The sequence below is a fragment of the Cibotium barometz genome, chromosome 18 (genome assembly GCF_041138505.1).
Source record: "Cibotium barometz isolate CiBa-2024 chromosome 18, ASM4113850v1, whole genome shotgun sequence".
NCBI lineage: Eukaryota > Viridiplantae > Streptophyta > Polypodiopsida > Cyatheales > Cibotiaceae > Cibotium > Cibotium barometz.
The window spans coordinates 4,513,499-4,528,682 of record NC_141063.1 but is presented as its reverse complement, the minus strand read 5'-3'; the positions used below and the strand labels follow the sequence as shown (position 1 = coordinate 4,528,682).

The 15,184-nt window shown below is 40.6% G+C and overlaps 1 protein-coding gene across 1 annotated transcript; it reads left to right on the top strand.

The window, feature by feature from the left end:
• The first annotated feature begins 570 nt into the window (after nucleotides 1–570).
• Nucleotides 571–3,352, top strand: LOC147628834 (uncharacterized). The gene has a single exon (XM_086811995.1). The coding sequence runs from the start codon at nucleotides 730–732 to the stop codon at nucleotides 3,010–3,012; it is 2,283 nt and encodes a 760-aa protein (XP_086668121.1). The 5' UTR covers nucleotides 571–729; the 3' UTR covers nucleotides 3,013–3,352.
• The last annotated feature ends 11,832 nt before the right edge of the window (nucleotides 3,353–15,184 follow it).

Sequence of the window (15,184 nt, the reverse complement as noted above, 5' to 3'; positions counted from 1 at the left end):
AATGTCCATATTTTTTAGAGAGAAGAGTTGCCAGTAAAAGCTCCCTCAACCGAGCTCCCTTAAAAAACGCACTTCGTACATTAGGAAATCCCCGTCTCTAGCCTTTTTAACATTTCAGATTATGTATGGCCATGGGTGTGAATGGGGAGAATTCAATCATTTCATTGTGCAAGGCTTTCTTCTTCTCTTGTGGTTTTACGTTCTTGCTTGCTTGTGGTATGCATGCTTGTAAGCTTGAGTGAGAGAGTGATTGAGGTATAGTGGAGTGGAGAGTGGTTCAAGATTTCTAGCTTAACCATTCCCATGGGAAAGATTAACTTAGAGAATTGAGAGTAGAGGAAGGGCTTAAACAAGAGGGATTGACACCCTTTCCTAATTTGACTTTCACGATCCAAGATAAGTGGTTTGACCACTGTCCTATGATCCCTTGCACTTCCTCGTGCACCTACGCATGATTGGAGGAAGAGAGAGAGCGAGGGAGAGAGAAAGAGGGAGAGAGAGACAGATAGATTGATTGCTTTTAACATCCGATAGAGAAGTAAAGGGCTAAGGGTTCATCACAAAGCAAAAGGGTACAGTTGGTCGAAACTATTTGAATGAGCGTCTATTTCGTGCTGCTGGTGGGTATGAGCTCCGACATTTCTTCAGAAGAACTCCAAAGAACTTCCATTCTTTAATTGGACCCCTCCATCCTCAGTTTGTCATTGCTGCACATCCCGCTAGGGCAAGATGCTGTGGAAGGTGCTAACGGAGAAGCATATGGGACGTGGTCGTTTTCTTTTTCAGAGGCACAGAGCTCTTGCGCTAGTGGGAGAGGGAGAGGGGCGACTGCTCCTCATCCGTTGCCGCTACCAACACCAGCAGGCCTCGTCTAACCACCGCTGTTCTGCTTGGCGGGGTTTTGACGGCGATGAGCTGCTGCGGAGGCGGCAACAGCAGGTCAGAGCGTTGTGCGCCCCTGTTTATTCGTGGTCGTTGTCCGCGAGCTCTGGTGGTGTCGCTGGCGTGGAGAGGGCGGAACGGGAACTGGAGGGGGAGGGGGAGGGAGAGGAGACCCTGCAGCAGAGCACGGGGCTTTCTGCGGCTGCCTTGCGGCGGCGCAGCCTGCGGAAGGCCATCCCGCGGCCCATGTCGGAGTTGGAGCGGGCCTGCGTCCAGATGCTGTGGCGACGAAACCCCTCGGAGCCCATTGAGGTGACCCTGCACAAGGCCCAGTTCCCGCTCACCGCCCCAAACCTCTCTCTTGTTCTCTCGCACCTTCGCAGCGCCAGGGACGCCCTCCGCCTCTTCCTCTGCTTCCTTCGCGCCAACCCCTCTTTCGTGCCAGAGAAGGCCCTTCTTGATGCCCTATCCCGCTTCTGGAAGCACGAGAGGGACCGCTTCTCGGTCTTCCTTTCCATCCTCAATGATATCCGCAGCCCCGCCTGCTTCATGACGCCTCGCCGCCTCACCTCCCTTCTCCGCGGCTATGGCTGGGCGGGCCTTGTCGATGATGTGCTGGGCTTCCTCAGCTCCTGCAAGGCAACGTATGGCTTCCAGCCCGATTTCATCCACTACAGCTGTGCCATGCACACATGCATCCAAGAGAAACGCGTGGACATCGCCATGCAGATCTTCGACCAGATGAAGAAAGATGGTAAGCCACCCACTTACGACACCTTCCAGTCTCTGATATCTAGCCTGTTGGCCGTGGATCAAGCAAAGGATGCTGCCTTGCTTTTTGAGCAGATGCTTTCATGCGAGCTGGTAAGACCCGGTGAGCTTCCTTGTAGAGTTGTTAGCTATGTCACCATTGTGAATGAGCTTGTTGGTTCAGAAAACCTGGAGGAAGCCCGCACGTTTCTAATGAAGATGAATGACATGGGCTTCATGCCTGACTATGTCACGTGCGCTAATGTTCTCAAAGTCTTCTCCCGGAAGGGTCAAGTACAGGTGCTGGATGAGCTTTATGACGAAATGAGGGCAAAAGATCTGTTGCCTGATGTTGACTGCCTCAAGAATTTTGTGAATGATCATTGCAGAGGAAACATAACTTTGGATACTCAGAAACTACTAACTGCAGTGGTCAGTACGATTGACTCTGTTACATATTTCAGGACAGCAGGAGGTGAAGGTCTTCTGGATACGACACCTCCCAAGAAGGTCGAAGGGCCCTCATCTCCGCCCATAGGTGGTGTGCAAATGGAAGGTCCAGACTTCGTGCTTTTTGATCGAGTCATCCATAGTCTATGTGTGTATGTGAAACCAGAGGATGCTTATGAGCTCATGCTCAGGATGACTCAGCATACGAACTGCACAACCACCCTTGCTGCGAGCACTAGTATGATATTGTTTGATGCCCTTTGTTGGGCCACCAAGTGGGAAGAAGCTGAACATGTCTTGAGAATGATGATGAAGTGGGGACACATGCCAGATCTCAAGGTCTATAATGCTTGGATTCAAGGCTCTTGCAAAGCAGAGCGTCTGGAAAATGTCAACAACTTTCTGAATGAATTCAACCATAGTGATCTTGTTTTGGATGCCATCTCTCACAATGTGGTAGTTGAAAAGCTTTGTATGGCAGGGAAGTTGGACGAGGCCAAGAAAGTAACTAAGGAAATAAAGAGGAATCTTGGAACTCCAGATGTGGTTAGTTACAGCAAGATGATTCAAAGCTTTGCGAAAGCTGGAGATTTTGAAGTGCCCCGCAAACTCTTAGATGAGATGGTGGAAATGGGAATCACTCCTTTTGCACTTCCTTTCACCCCCTTGGTACAGAGACTTTGTCTTGCAGGCAAAATGGATGAGGCTGTGGCTCTTGTAGATGAAATTGAGGCCAAAGGATGCAAGCCCCTTCCTAGCCTATACACAATAATTGTCGGTGCCTACTGTAAAGTGAAAAGGCTGCAAGATGCTTTTAATGTTATGGATATCATGAAAACCAAGGGTGTCACTCCAGAGTCTCAAACACACAAAGATCTGTTTGGGAGCTGTATGGGTACACGATCGTTCAAGACTGCAATCCAAGCCTAACAACTTACTAGCCCTTATTTCATGAGGGAAGATCCTTGTACATACAGGAGTAGTAAAAGGCTAAACAAAGGTCTTCCTATTTTGTGAGTGGACCATTCGGAAAGGTCCCATCAATTGGTTCGGAGCTACATGACAGAAACATTATATCAATGGCCTTTTAAGGCTCATGGATTTTGACGGCAGATCTTTCTCGTGTTTGGTGTCTTGGTACCATTCTCATGTAAGAGTAAATTGGCTGATTACTCCCAACATTTTTTATATTGCATCTATGTGGTTTCTGCATTTGTATTAGGTGGGCTCCCACCGTGTTTATTAATTAGTTTGAGAACAATTGCTTGTATGATCACTTTGTCTAGTCTGTTCTCATCCATTTGTAGTTGGGTTCTGCTGGTTGTCTGTAAGTCTGGTCTTGGTGCTGATTCTGATATGTATTTTTGCTGGTTCTGTTTGTATTTGTAGAATTAAATTGCTCAGCTCAAGTCCTTACATCTCATATTTAAATTGATGGTATGGTTACGTTCCTGATTAGGCATCATTCATGGAAGGAACTTAATCATGACCTTGAACATCTGCTTGTCTGTGATTTGAGTGGTGCTGGGCATGGCCTTGGCCTGACAAACATCAACCAACTCAGTTGTTTGTGTGTATATTTGGAGGACAAGGAGACAGAGTGAGGGAAGTAGAGAATGAGGGGGAGGACATGCAGGGAGTTAGTATAAGTTTGTATTACATCCAGGGCTGTGCTGTTGTACAAAGGCCTCAACCTTGACTCTTGAGATAGAGAAGAGAAGTGGTTGATCCCACCTTCATTGTGAGGAGGAAGTGCTCCAAACTTCTGTAGTCTATCCAATGGATCGCTTGCTGGCTAAACTGGTTCTCAATCCAAACACCCCTTGAAATGACCACGTATGTCTAGATATCCCTGCCACAAAGTATCGTACCAAATGGCCTTTTTCTCCCAATTTATATGGTCTATCTCAGTATGTGACCACCTGCAACTATGCCCCAACATCATCTCTAGAGTCTAGAATTGTGTTACAGCTTAATGTATCACGTGGACAAATTATACACATGAATAGCTCTCAAAGAACAAGCCACTTACCCATCAAGAGCCTTGGCAACAGTGTAGGAAGGTCAGATTGGGTGTTCATATTGATACAAGGCTTTTCTACCATATTTGGCTTAGCATGCCTCACAAGCCAAGCTAGATTTAGTGTCAACATTTGGGACTTACGAGATTTACATGTATTATGAGAATTCTGGACTTTTGGACGTGCCTTGAAAATGGAAGGTTATCTAGATATGGGTTCCGGGCACCCTGGACATCCCTGTGGGCGCCCATCCCATCTTCTAGATGCCTATTAGATTATTAAAGATTATTGCTCCTTTAAAACAAGGAAAGCAACATCAAAAGTAGGGATCAACTTACTATAAAAAGGTGGATTGGAGGTTGATTTGTGCACATCAAGAGCTTGGCACTCGTAAGAAGGTTGGTTGGTTGTACACAAGCTTCCTTCTTAGTGGGCCGACTCCTAGGATTGGTTATGGGCATTCCGGAGCAGTACAAAGTGTTCCGACACACACGCAAGAAAAAGCTAAAAGCAAGTTGTTTTAGCGGTTTCAGGGTTAGAAATCAAATTTACATGAGATTTTAGGGTTGTATGAGTGTTGTGTGAATATGTTTGGACACCATATGAAATATATGGATAATACTAGTACAGACATTTGTGGACTGTACGGATAGAAAATTCTAGGGTGTAGAATTTGAAATATGGTAGTTTGGCTCCATGATCACCTCGTGAGGTTATTTAAGCAATTCCCAAAGTGTGGTGCTCTTACTAGACCTCCAACAAAAAATAGGGTCCATGGTTCTTGCATTAAGATCTTCCGTCTAAATAACTCCTCTTGCAAAGTATCTTCCTACTTATGAACTTGCCTTTACTCAACTAACTTACTAAATCTTTAGTTTCTCAAGAAGGTTAAATAATGTGTTATGCTATTTTAGACTCAAGACTTCATAAAAGTCCATACGCTCCTCCATGCTCCAACAAAAGTCAATTGTCTCAAGCATACTTTTATAACTTAAAATAATGCCCCATTGGGAAAACTTCAAGGATATTTTGTTGACTTTCCATTGTTGGACTCAAGATCCATTGTTGACAACTGATGGATCCTATACTTCTTTAAGCTAGAAATCTTTACGCAAGGTAGGCATGAGGTGCTAATAAGTAAAAAAATTAGGTAATCTTGCATATGAGAGCCCTTGGCTTCACACAAATGTTTGAAAATGCCTGTGACTTAAAACGCTCGACTCCAACAAAAGACACAAATCACATGATGGCTCAAAGATAAACGAAACATAAACATGACTAACAAACATAAGACACTCTTTAGTGTTCATTGTTTTGAGAACACTCGAGCCTTGCAAGATAGGGTGAAGGAGAGGAGAATGCAAGGGTCTTATCGGTTTTGCACCTGTAGCCACTCTTGCTAGAGTAACCCTCTCTTGGGAAGAGCCAGGTTCCTCAACCTTGCCTCCTTTGTTGTCACTACAAAGGAGCTTTGCAATTGGGTGGGGAGCGAAGAGAGAGAGAGAGAGAGAGAGAGAGAGAGAGAGAGAGAGAGAGCTTTGGAAAGTTCAACCTCTACTTCAATGCCAAGGTAAGTGAGAGCACGAGAGAGAAGGGAAGCGAAGGGGAGAGGGAGAGGGAGAGGGAGAGGGAGAGGGAGAAGAGAACATGCATCAACATCATCACTCGCCCACACAATCCCTAAGCATGCATACAACAAAGAAGAAGAGAAAGCATAAACGATTATGCTTTTTTCTTTTTTTCTTTTTTAAAGAAACCTTGAAGCTTATTAAAGCATATGTCTTTAAGCTTCTTAAACTTCATATGCTTTATAAGCTTATATTGAACGGGTGCATAAAAATCTTGTTAAAACTTTAGACAATAATGTATATTAGGGGAAGTTCTATTCTAGTTTGACCTTAACTCATCAATGTCTAGAATTGTCAAATCTAATTGGCAAAAGAAAGAATTTAAGTTAAATTTATGTTTCTTATTTAGTCAAAGTTTCATATTCAATCTTTTAAAAGGTTTCTAGTTTATGTGATAGAAACTTTTATGAGAGTAGTGTCTTAATTTTTGACAAAAACACTTTTATTTACAAGCTAATTACACGACTTTGAGATTAAGCTTCTATTTCATATACTTTGGCTTGGATTCTATATCAATAATCTTTAATCCAGCCACTTCTTTTGGCTCTTCGAAACACTTTGAGACCGCACATTTATCTTTTGGTGGAAAAGCTCATTGATGAGCCACCTCCTGAGTCTTTCCTTGATGAATGGGGGCCTCTCATTTTATAGACGCGTGGAATTTTTTGGGATCCAGCAACAAAAGAGGTGGATTTCGACAACACATTCTTGACCCATAACATTTACCCAAATGCTTTATCTAAATTATAGATTTTATTCTTCTTTAATATGGTGTTGGAAATACGCATCCATATCCCTAAAACAAAAGAAGAATTTCTGATAATAACGATTACTCGTCTTATGAATAGTTTTTCCTGTCATCTCTTCAGACTATATGTATTGACTTCATTTCACTAACGATTCACATTTTCAGTAGTCATTTAAATTTCCCTTTACTTTTACAATAAGATAAGCGTTCCCTTCAAGAACAAATTGACTCTATTTGCCAGTTCTTAAATGCATGCATGAGTGGTGTTTTCACGCCTATCTCGACCTCATCCAATCTTACTTTCAAACACAAGCTAGATATAACGCAACTGAGGACATTTGCTATCCTTGGCAAGAGGGATGTTATGGTTTGTCCGTCTATCCCTTTGTGGTTAATTGGGGATGCATAATTAATCACTATATTTGTAGCATGGTACTTGGGTGATTTCAAATATTCTGTGGACATATGAAATTAGGGATGGTTGTTAATGTGAATGTATTTGAATGGTCAACTTGTGTATGTTGGTGAAATTGACGGGCTTTGTGCTCATAGCCGTCGGTATGACTGAGACGTGATGGCGGTGATATGGTGTGAGTAATTACCGAGAAGGTTTTTCTCATTTTTAGTATTTTGGCCGTAATATCTATTGTGAGATTTTGTATCATTGTTGGCCGCTCACTTTTGTTATACTTGGGCGTGGGCTTATTGATTTTTCTTAGAATGCATGTGTTGATGTAATTATTGATAGAAATCCCTCCAAATGGTATTTAAAGTTGAAAAGATAGTTATGCATATCAAGAAGGAGGCTATGGGGTTTAACTAAGCTTCAAACTTTTGTGAAATGTCCATAAAAATCCCTATGATTTGAGAAAGAAAGCTCCAAAACCCTAATCCATTAAAAGAAACCCTAATCCCCTATTCATTATGATGCAAGAGTGGTATAGATGGATAGAGGAAGAATTGATGAAGAGAATGAATGCCCTGGATCCCAAAAAGCATGAAGGAAACCCTAATTTTTGAAGAGAAACCCCATTGAAGCAAAGAGGGAAAGACGCATGAAATCTTGGCTTAATCAACCAATCAAATGCATGTATGAGTGGAGAGAAGCATGAGGAAGATGAAAAATGGTAACAATTTTGACCCTATGATGAGTAGAAACCCTACTTCATATTTAAAAACTTGATGAAAATGAACATTGTTCACATCTATGTGGAGCTTACATGTTGTAGAGAGTCTTGGACAAGCTTGGCACGTGAAACATGATCACCATCATCACCATTTGAAGAGAAACAAAGTTGGCGTTGATTTGTGGCCTCATGAGAAGAAAACAATGGTTCATATGATCAAGAGGGTGCTCTTTCTATAGCTTATGAAGTGCTCCAACAATGTTCCATGCTTTGGAGAGTCAAATCTCAACCAAACAAGCTCCATAGCCATCTAAAATGTGTGCAAGAAGAGGGAAGAAGAAGCAGGCGTGAGAAATTTGTTCTTCCCCCAATTTTCTCCAATTTTGGTCCAAAAATTTGGTCCAATATTCCAAATGTGCTAAAAAATTTGCCCCCATGTCCTTAGGAAAAGACCTAGATTAAGCAAAATTCATGAAATTTCAGCATCTTCCCCATCAAATCAACAAATCCAAGAAAAAGCAGAGAAAATAATATGCAAAAATAAAAAAAATTACCAAAATCATATGTAAACGTACTTTTCTTGCAATTTCTTGCCCCCAATGCATTAGAGAGCTCCCAAAATCAAGATCAAAGCTCTGATACCAATTGAAATGAAGTAACCATAAGCTAAGATTTGGGACAAATCATTATGTTGATTAACATACAATTAGTAAGAAATCATAAACAATGCCAAAGTGAGTCAGGTACACCAGCCTCTAGGTCCATACGAGGATCCGAAGAGATAGGATCCTTGTAATAGGCTTCACTCAAGATAACATCTTTGTCCTATCACTTAAATACTTTGTGAGACTAGGGTTGTTGGCTCCTATGAGGTCCCAAGGACTACGATACATATGAAGAGATTCCTCTTGAGAAGGTGCTCTTGATTCAGCATGTGGGGGATTAAGTACCAAAATCCTTCATGATCTTGTGAACATGTAAGGGTGATTGGGTTAGAGCACACCCTTTATCAACACAAGTCGCGTGATGGCCCTGGATATTCTAGATTTAGCTATATTTTTTATGTTTTTAGTCGTGTTTGTTTGAGTTGTGAATGTGCATTCACAAGTTAAGAACATGCATTCCCACTTGGGTACATACATGGCTAGTAAGTTGGGAACATGCATGTCTAGGTCCTAGTTAGACTTGGCAATGTGTGTGCACAAGTTTTGGAACATGCATGGGGAATAGCAAACATACGTGACCAGAGAAGGTAGGAATGTGCATGGCCAAGTGTGAACGTGCATGGCTAAGTGTTTGTTGGACTTGTGAATATGTATGCAGAATTACGAACGTACGTGGCTAGAGAAGGTAGGAATGTGCATGGCCGGGTGTGAACGTGCATGGCCAAGTGTCTATTGGACTTGTGAACATGCATGGGAAACTACAAACATGCGTGGCCAAAGAAGGTAGGAAAGTGCATGGCCAAGTGCGAACATATGTGGCTAAGTGTCTATTGGACTTGTGAACATGCGTTCAAAAGTGAGGACGTGCATTCCCACTCGGGTATATACGTATGTGATTTTAATAGATCTACCACATAGATCTACCACTTTCAGTAGTGGAAGTCTAGCCACATGATGGTCAGTTTTCAACCGTTTTTATCATTATAGACATTTATTAGGAATAATATTATCTGACCTTTCCTTAATGAGAATATTATACAGATTTCCCCTGTCAGACTTAGGAATGTGTGTTTGTACTTAAGGAACGTGCATTCTCAAGCTCAATCAAGCACGTATGCAAGCAATTGAGCAATTTTTATGTTTTAGTCTTCCCCTTAATGATGCATGTTTTTTTATTTTTGATTTGATAAGATGCTTTAGCTTTTCCTAACTTATCTAATGATAGGTTAGAAAACCATTATCTATCTAACAATATACATAATATCTCTTAAAATGAATAAAAACTCAAAAAATTGCAACTGCAAGAAGAAAAGAGTAAGAATCAATGCGAATAGAATAGAACACTTACTTGCAATCATTCAACTCAAGCTTGAAGGGTTGCTCCATGCTTCATTGCAACAAGGTAACCAAATAAACCAAAAAAAGAAACAACCACCAAGAGTTAAACACTGCCAACCGGTGGATTTGCACTCCAACTGGGCTATGTCAATACTCCAAATACAAAGAATAGCAAGGGAGTCCTAAACAAAGGTGCTTCCCCTACGCCAATAGCAACAGTGCCAATTATGGATTTTGCACCTCTAGCCACTCTTGGTAGAGTAACCCTCTCTTGTGGAAAACTAGGGTTCTCAACCTTGTCTCCTTTGTTATCACTACAAAGGAGCTTCGCAATTTGGTGGAGAGAAAAGAGAAAGAGAGAGCCATGGAAAGCTCAACCTCTACTTCAATGCCACGGTTGAGTGAGAGCATGAGGGAGAAAGAAAGAGAAGGAAAGAGAAGAGGAGAGAGAGAAGATAACATTAACATCATCACACACCCACATAATCCCTAAGCATGCATACAACAAAGAAGAAAACTTCAACCAGCAAGAAACTCAAACCCAATTGTAAGAATAGGATTGTCTTTTCTCATTAGTCAAATTATCTTATATACAAGACTCATATGTACAATGCTCAACTACTCGAGTAATGTCCAGGGGCCAAATATGCTAATCTAGGGTAATTCTCCAGTATAAGTATACATTATCAGCATTACACAAGTCGTAAGCTCGGTTTTAACTATCTTCCTCCAACATTACACAAGTAAGCTTGGAGATTTTCCATAATCATTTTACATAAAGTGCATTGCTAAAACTATGGTGGATTAAAAACTAAATATTTCTAGTGATAATGTAAGCATGATTAAGGATACGATTAATACGAGATCAACAAATTAAACAGTGAAACTGAATGACAGTAAACAAACACACTATATATTTCTTTGTATTAGATGCACCATTATATAGGCAAGAGATTCAAGCTTAATTACATCATCGATTAGATCTTCAGGTTCCATATTCTCCTTCATAATCTACTCCTCGATTGTAGCTACTTGAAATGCTCTCTCTATCTTCTCCTCGAATCAAGCTCCTTGAATTTCTCATTAATCTAGATACTCACGAGTTTTCCCTTTTTACTACTTAGTAAATGTGCTTCACCAAATGACACTTATAACTGGGGTAAATGCTAAAAACAACCTTGAGAAAATTAGTACATTTTTTGGCATTATTTCTAACACCCTCCCATGAACCAAACGTGGATGAAAGTAAAAATGGCTAAGATGACCTAAACTTGAATTCCCTCCTATAATCAAAGGTAGGTACAAAGCTTGAGATACAATGGTTATGATGACCAAGGTGAGTTTGCCATACACAAAAGTGGCTATCTCACTAAGCTAGATGCCCATATAAAATATGGTACATCAAACAAAAACTCTTGGTTTACAATGCCATGAAAAAGAGTATTTAAGCTTAAACAAATAAAAAAGATGAGGGAGTTAAATGGGCCAAGTCCTTGGTTATCAAAAAGCATAATCATAATCTTTAAAAGAAAAGGTTGGCCTTGTCAGTTTTGCTTTCAATGGAGAGTCGTCCTCTTTCTTCTCTTCAGCAAGATAGGCCTTTTGGGCCTTCTTCTTTGCAAAATAAAACTCTTGGGAGATGTCCTTGTTTGCCACAAAATGCATACTCAAAATGCATACTCAAAGGTCTTTTTGGTTTAAGGAGTGGCTTTCAAAGATGAGGTTTTTCCTTTGACAAAATAAGCACCATCAACATGGTTCTCATACCTCACTAGGAGCCATAGCAAGATCTTACCTCTTGCAAGAGCAAGGGTAGTGTCTAATGCTTCACAAGTTTGGCTCAAATTACTTTGGCCTATGAAAATTAAAACTTGAGTGCTAAACTAAATAATTATGACTACGTAAAGTAATCCCCAAAAGAAAGCTAATAACCCATGTCTTCTTTCTTCTCTCCAATCCCATACAAATGAAGGTTTGATGCAAGTAAAGGATTGAAACCGATTCTAATAGCTTCTTCATATTGGATTCCATAGCCTTCTAGGTGCTCTATTAATCCCTCTTCTAATGGGAAGCTTCTATCTTCTAGAGGTGCTTGGTGGAGTAAGCTTAGAGATTACTTTTTGTGAAGATTGGTTGACTGAAAATAATGAAGAGTTTTCACTCTCAGAAGATAATATATTTATGACTTCAACCACACTCTTCTTACTAGTGCACATAGCTATAAGTCAATAGATGAGATATTAGATAGGGATTTTAGCATAGGATGATAGCTACTCAATGAATGGACATTCAAGGAAAAAAAGACTCCATGAATACTAGGCATGTGAACAACCTTTAGCATGCATATCTTGTAAAACAATCTCTCTATAAGGTGTAGTAATGCATAACCTTTTTTCAAAGAATAGAAAACCATCACCACCACGAGTAAATATTGAAAGGTAAGTAGTTATTATGCATAACTGCATTTCAAGCATTTGAAAAAGCAAGGTCATATGCATAAGTGGCATGCATAATAGTAGCAAAAGGTTGAATGTGAACAATAGAAATGTTACTTATTAATGGCATGTAACTCAAAGCATCAATGACAACATAAGTACGACTCGATTGATACTAAATCATAGGGTGAAAGCTTTTAATGAATGAGGCTCATTTAGGGTTAACTAAAAATGTGTCTGTAATGCCCTTCTTTATCAATAATTATGAACCCATGAGGTAGTGTTTCCACATGCGAAAAGCATGTACTCTGGCGAAAATTTTCTTTCCATAGGTATAAGCTTAGAGGGTTTTAACTTTCTACTCTCAAATGCCAAGGGGAGATGGTCATCTTGCATTAAAGTAGCTCCTATACTAGATCCAATAGCGTCATTGACAACTACAAAAAAGGGTCTAGCAAAATCAGGTAGCTGTAAGACTAGGACATGAGTCAAAAGATGTTTGACACAATCAAAAGACTTTTGTTGGTTGTCTCCCCAATGGAAAATAGTTTTCTTTTTTAGTAATAAAGTCGAAGGTAAGGAAATGAGGGAAAATTTTTGAATAAATTTTCTATAAAAGTCAGAGAATCTTAAAAAAGATCTCACATTATGGACATTTTTAGGAATGAGCCCATCTCTGATAGTTTCTATCTTCTTCGGGTCAACATGAATGCCATCAACGAAAATAATATATCTAAGATATTCAATTTCAGTTTGAAAGAAAGAACTTTTGCTAGGATTTCCATACAATTGGTTCATTTTTTGAAGTCTAAAAATAGTTCATAAATGATCATTGTGCCCTTTTTTAGAGTGAATGAAAACAAAAATGTCATAAAAAATAACACTTACAAAATTTCGGTGATTTAAGAAGATTCTATTCATCATGCAAACAAATGTAGTCGGTGCATTTGTAAGGTCGAAGAGCATTATTAGAAATTCATAATAACCAAATTGAGTGCGAAGAGCAGTGTTATAAATGTCAAGAGAATCCATATGCACTTGATGATATCATGATTCTATAATCTCTTTTAGTAAAAACACTAGCACCTTTTAACTTGTTAAGCAAATTGTCAACTCTGGGGATAGGGTAACAAATTTTAATGGTCACTTTATTTAATGCACGATAATCTACACACATTCGATGTCTTCACTTTGTTTCGGTACATTAGAGGGTTTTCCATGCATATTATTATGCCACCAAGATCCCTAAACATGTTCGCACAAGTTGTCCAATCTGGAACTTCACCTTAACCAACAATGTTGAACGTGCCATAGACATAGGTAGACTAGCAAGTTAAACACAATCCTGCATGCAACAAGTGTCACCACAAAGGTAAGATATAGATGACAAGTTGCTCCAAAATGTACATAAGTTGTTTGAAAAAGAACACACAATGTACTTCAAGGCTTGAATCTCAATTACTACATCATCAACCAAGAAAGCATTGGCCTCCCAAAATGAATTGTAGTCAAGCATCTAGTCTCGTAGTGCTATTAGCCATCATGTGGTCTCACCGAGATGGTCATGCTTGAAGATATAATGATCCATGCCATAGTAATACCATTCCAAAAAGCATCGAATGCTAAAATGATATATAAATGGAACTACGATAATATCTATATTGATAAAAGAAAGTGATGTCAATGATAGATTATGGTCATTAAAAGTATAAAAGAGAAGTCTACCTTATACTTATTAGTTTCAAATGTGGCATCCATGGCAAGCACACTATTTTGGTTGTACTTGTTCACCATTTCTAGTTGCTAATGTGTTTGGATCCCCAAAATGAATGGCTGTTCCTTTCTATCATCAAAAGGTTGATAATAAAAGGAGTTGGACTTGTTATTATCCATGATCCAATTATGGACACTCATTACATCATCAAGGTCAATTTGCAAAGTCAAGGTTTCCAACTTACTTGCAACATTCAAGATGCCACAAATAGTAAGAAAGGTATCTTTTGCCATTCGAAACACACCTTGTTGAGCATTTGTTGGCATTTGTTGGACATGATCTATATACTTTTTAAGAACTTGCTAAGGAGTGAAGCCCTTGTACAACATGTCACAAATCCAAGGTGCCAAGGTGGTAGCACTTAAGGACATGCCCTCATATAGTGCACCATGACAAACGTCAGCTTGCATATCCACATGTTGGTATCACACATACCTTATGTGTGCTATGTTAGCCACCACAAATAAACTTGAGAAACAACAAAGTAGCATTGGCAACCAATGAATTGTTTTCCACCCTCTCTATGACGCTTATGATTCATAAGAAAGGTTGGGCTAACATTATGTCTATCGCTAGGCTCATGTGCAGACCAATCACTGCATGTACAAAGTCCGTCCGAAAGGTTGGGCTAACATTACGTTTATTGTTAGGCCGATGAGCACACCAATAACTACATGTACAAATTCCATGTATGAGAAAAGCAAATTGCATTAAGATAAAGAATCCCAAACGTGCATGAGCGCCATGTCTGGACCTCTGCTAGCCCAGGTGTCGCTCATGCGAGCTTCCCCTCTGCATGCATAGTAACTCTTCTTCTCCGTTTCGCCTACCCGCCCAGCCGAGCCTGCTAAACCCCTTTGTCGCTCAAGCCCCTCCCCCCGAGAGGGGGGGAGGGGCTTCAGAACAGGGCTCCTCCCGAGAGGGGGGAGCCTTGTTCTGAAATGTCTCTACAAGACATTGTCCTCTATGGTTCAAGCCCTGCCCCTCATGCTAGCCGTGATGGTGCTGGTCCGTCGTCCCTGGTTCTGCATCAAGCGCCGAGGCCTCATGGTGTGCTGAATGCCACAACAAAGGCTGGTCATCTTGCTGCTCCTCTGCTTCGTCAGCAGAACGACTCTGGAGGCCTGCGTGAAACGGAAGGTGGTCAGGGGATTCCTCTTGATGGCCCCCCTCAGGCGCATCTCGGACCTGCCTCCATTGGTCACCCGATCTCGTTCGTTGAAGCTGTCCGTCATCCGAAAGGCGCCTGGGCGTTCTCAGGTCATGTTCACTCATCTCTCCCCCCCAGGTCCGTTGAGAACCCTCTGAGTAATCTTTCGTAGAACCCGGCTTTTGAAGAAAGAACTGGTGATTTTGATGTAAATGT

Excerpts from the sequence above, each read along its gene's own strand:
- LOC147628834 (XM_086811995.1), top strand. The coding sequence starts at position 730 with ATGCTGTGGAAGGTGCTAACGGAGAAGCATATGGGACGTGGTCGTTTT.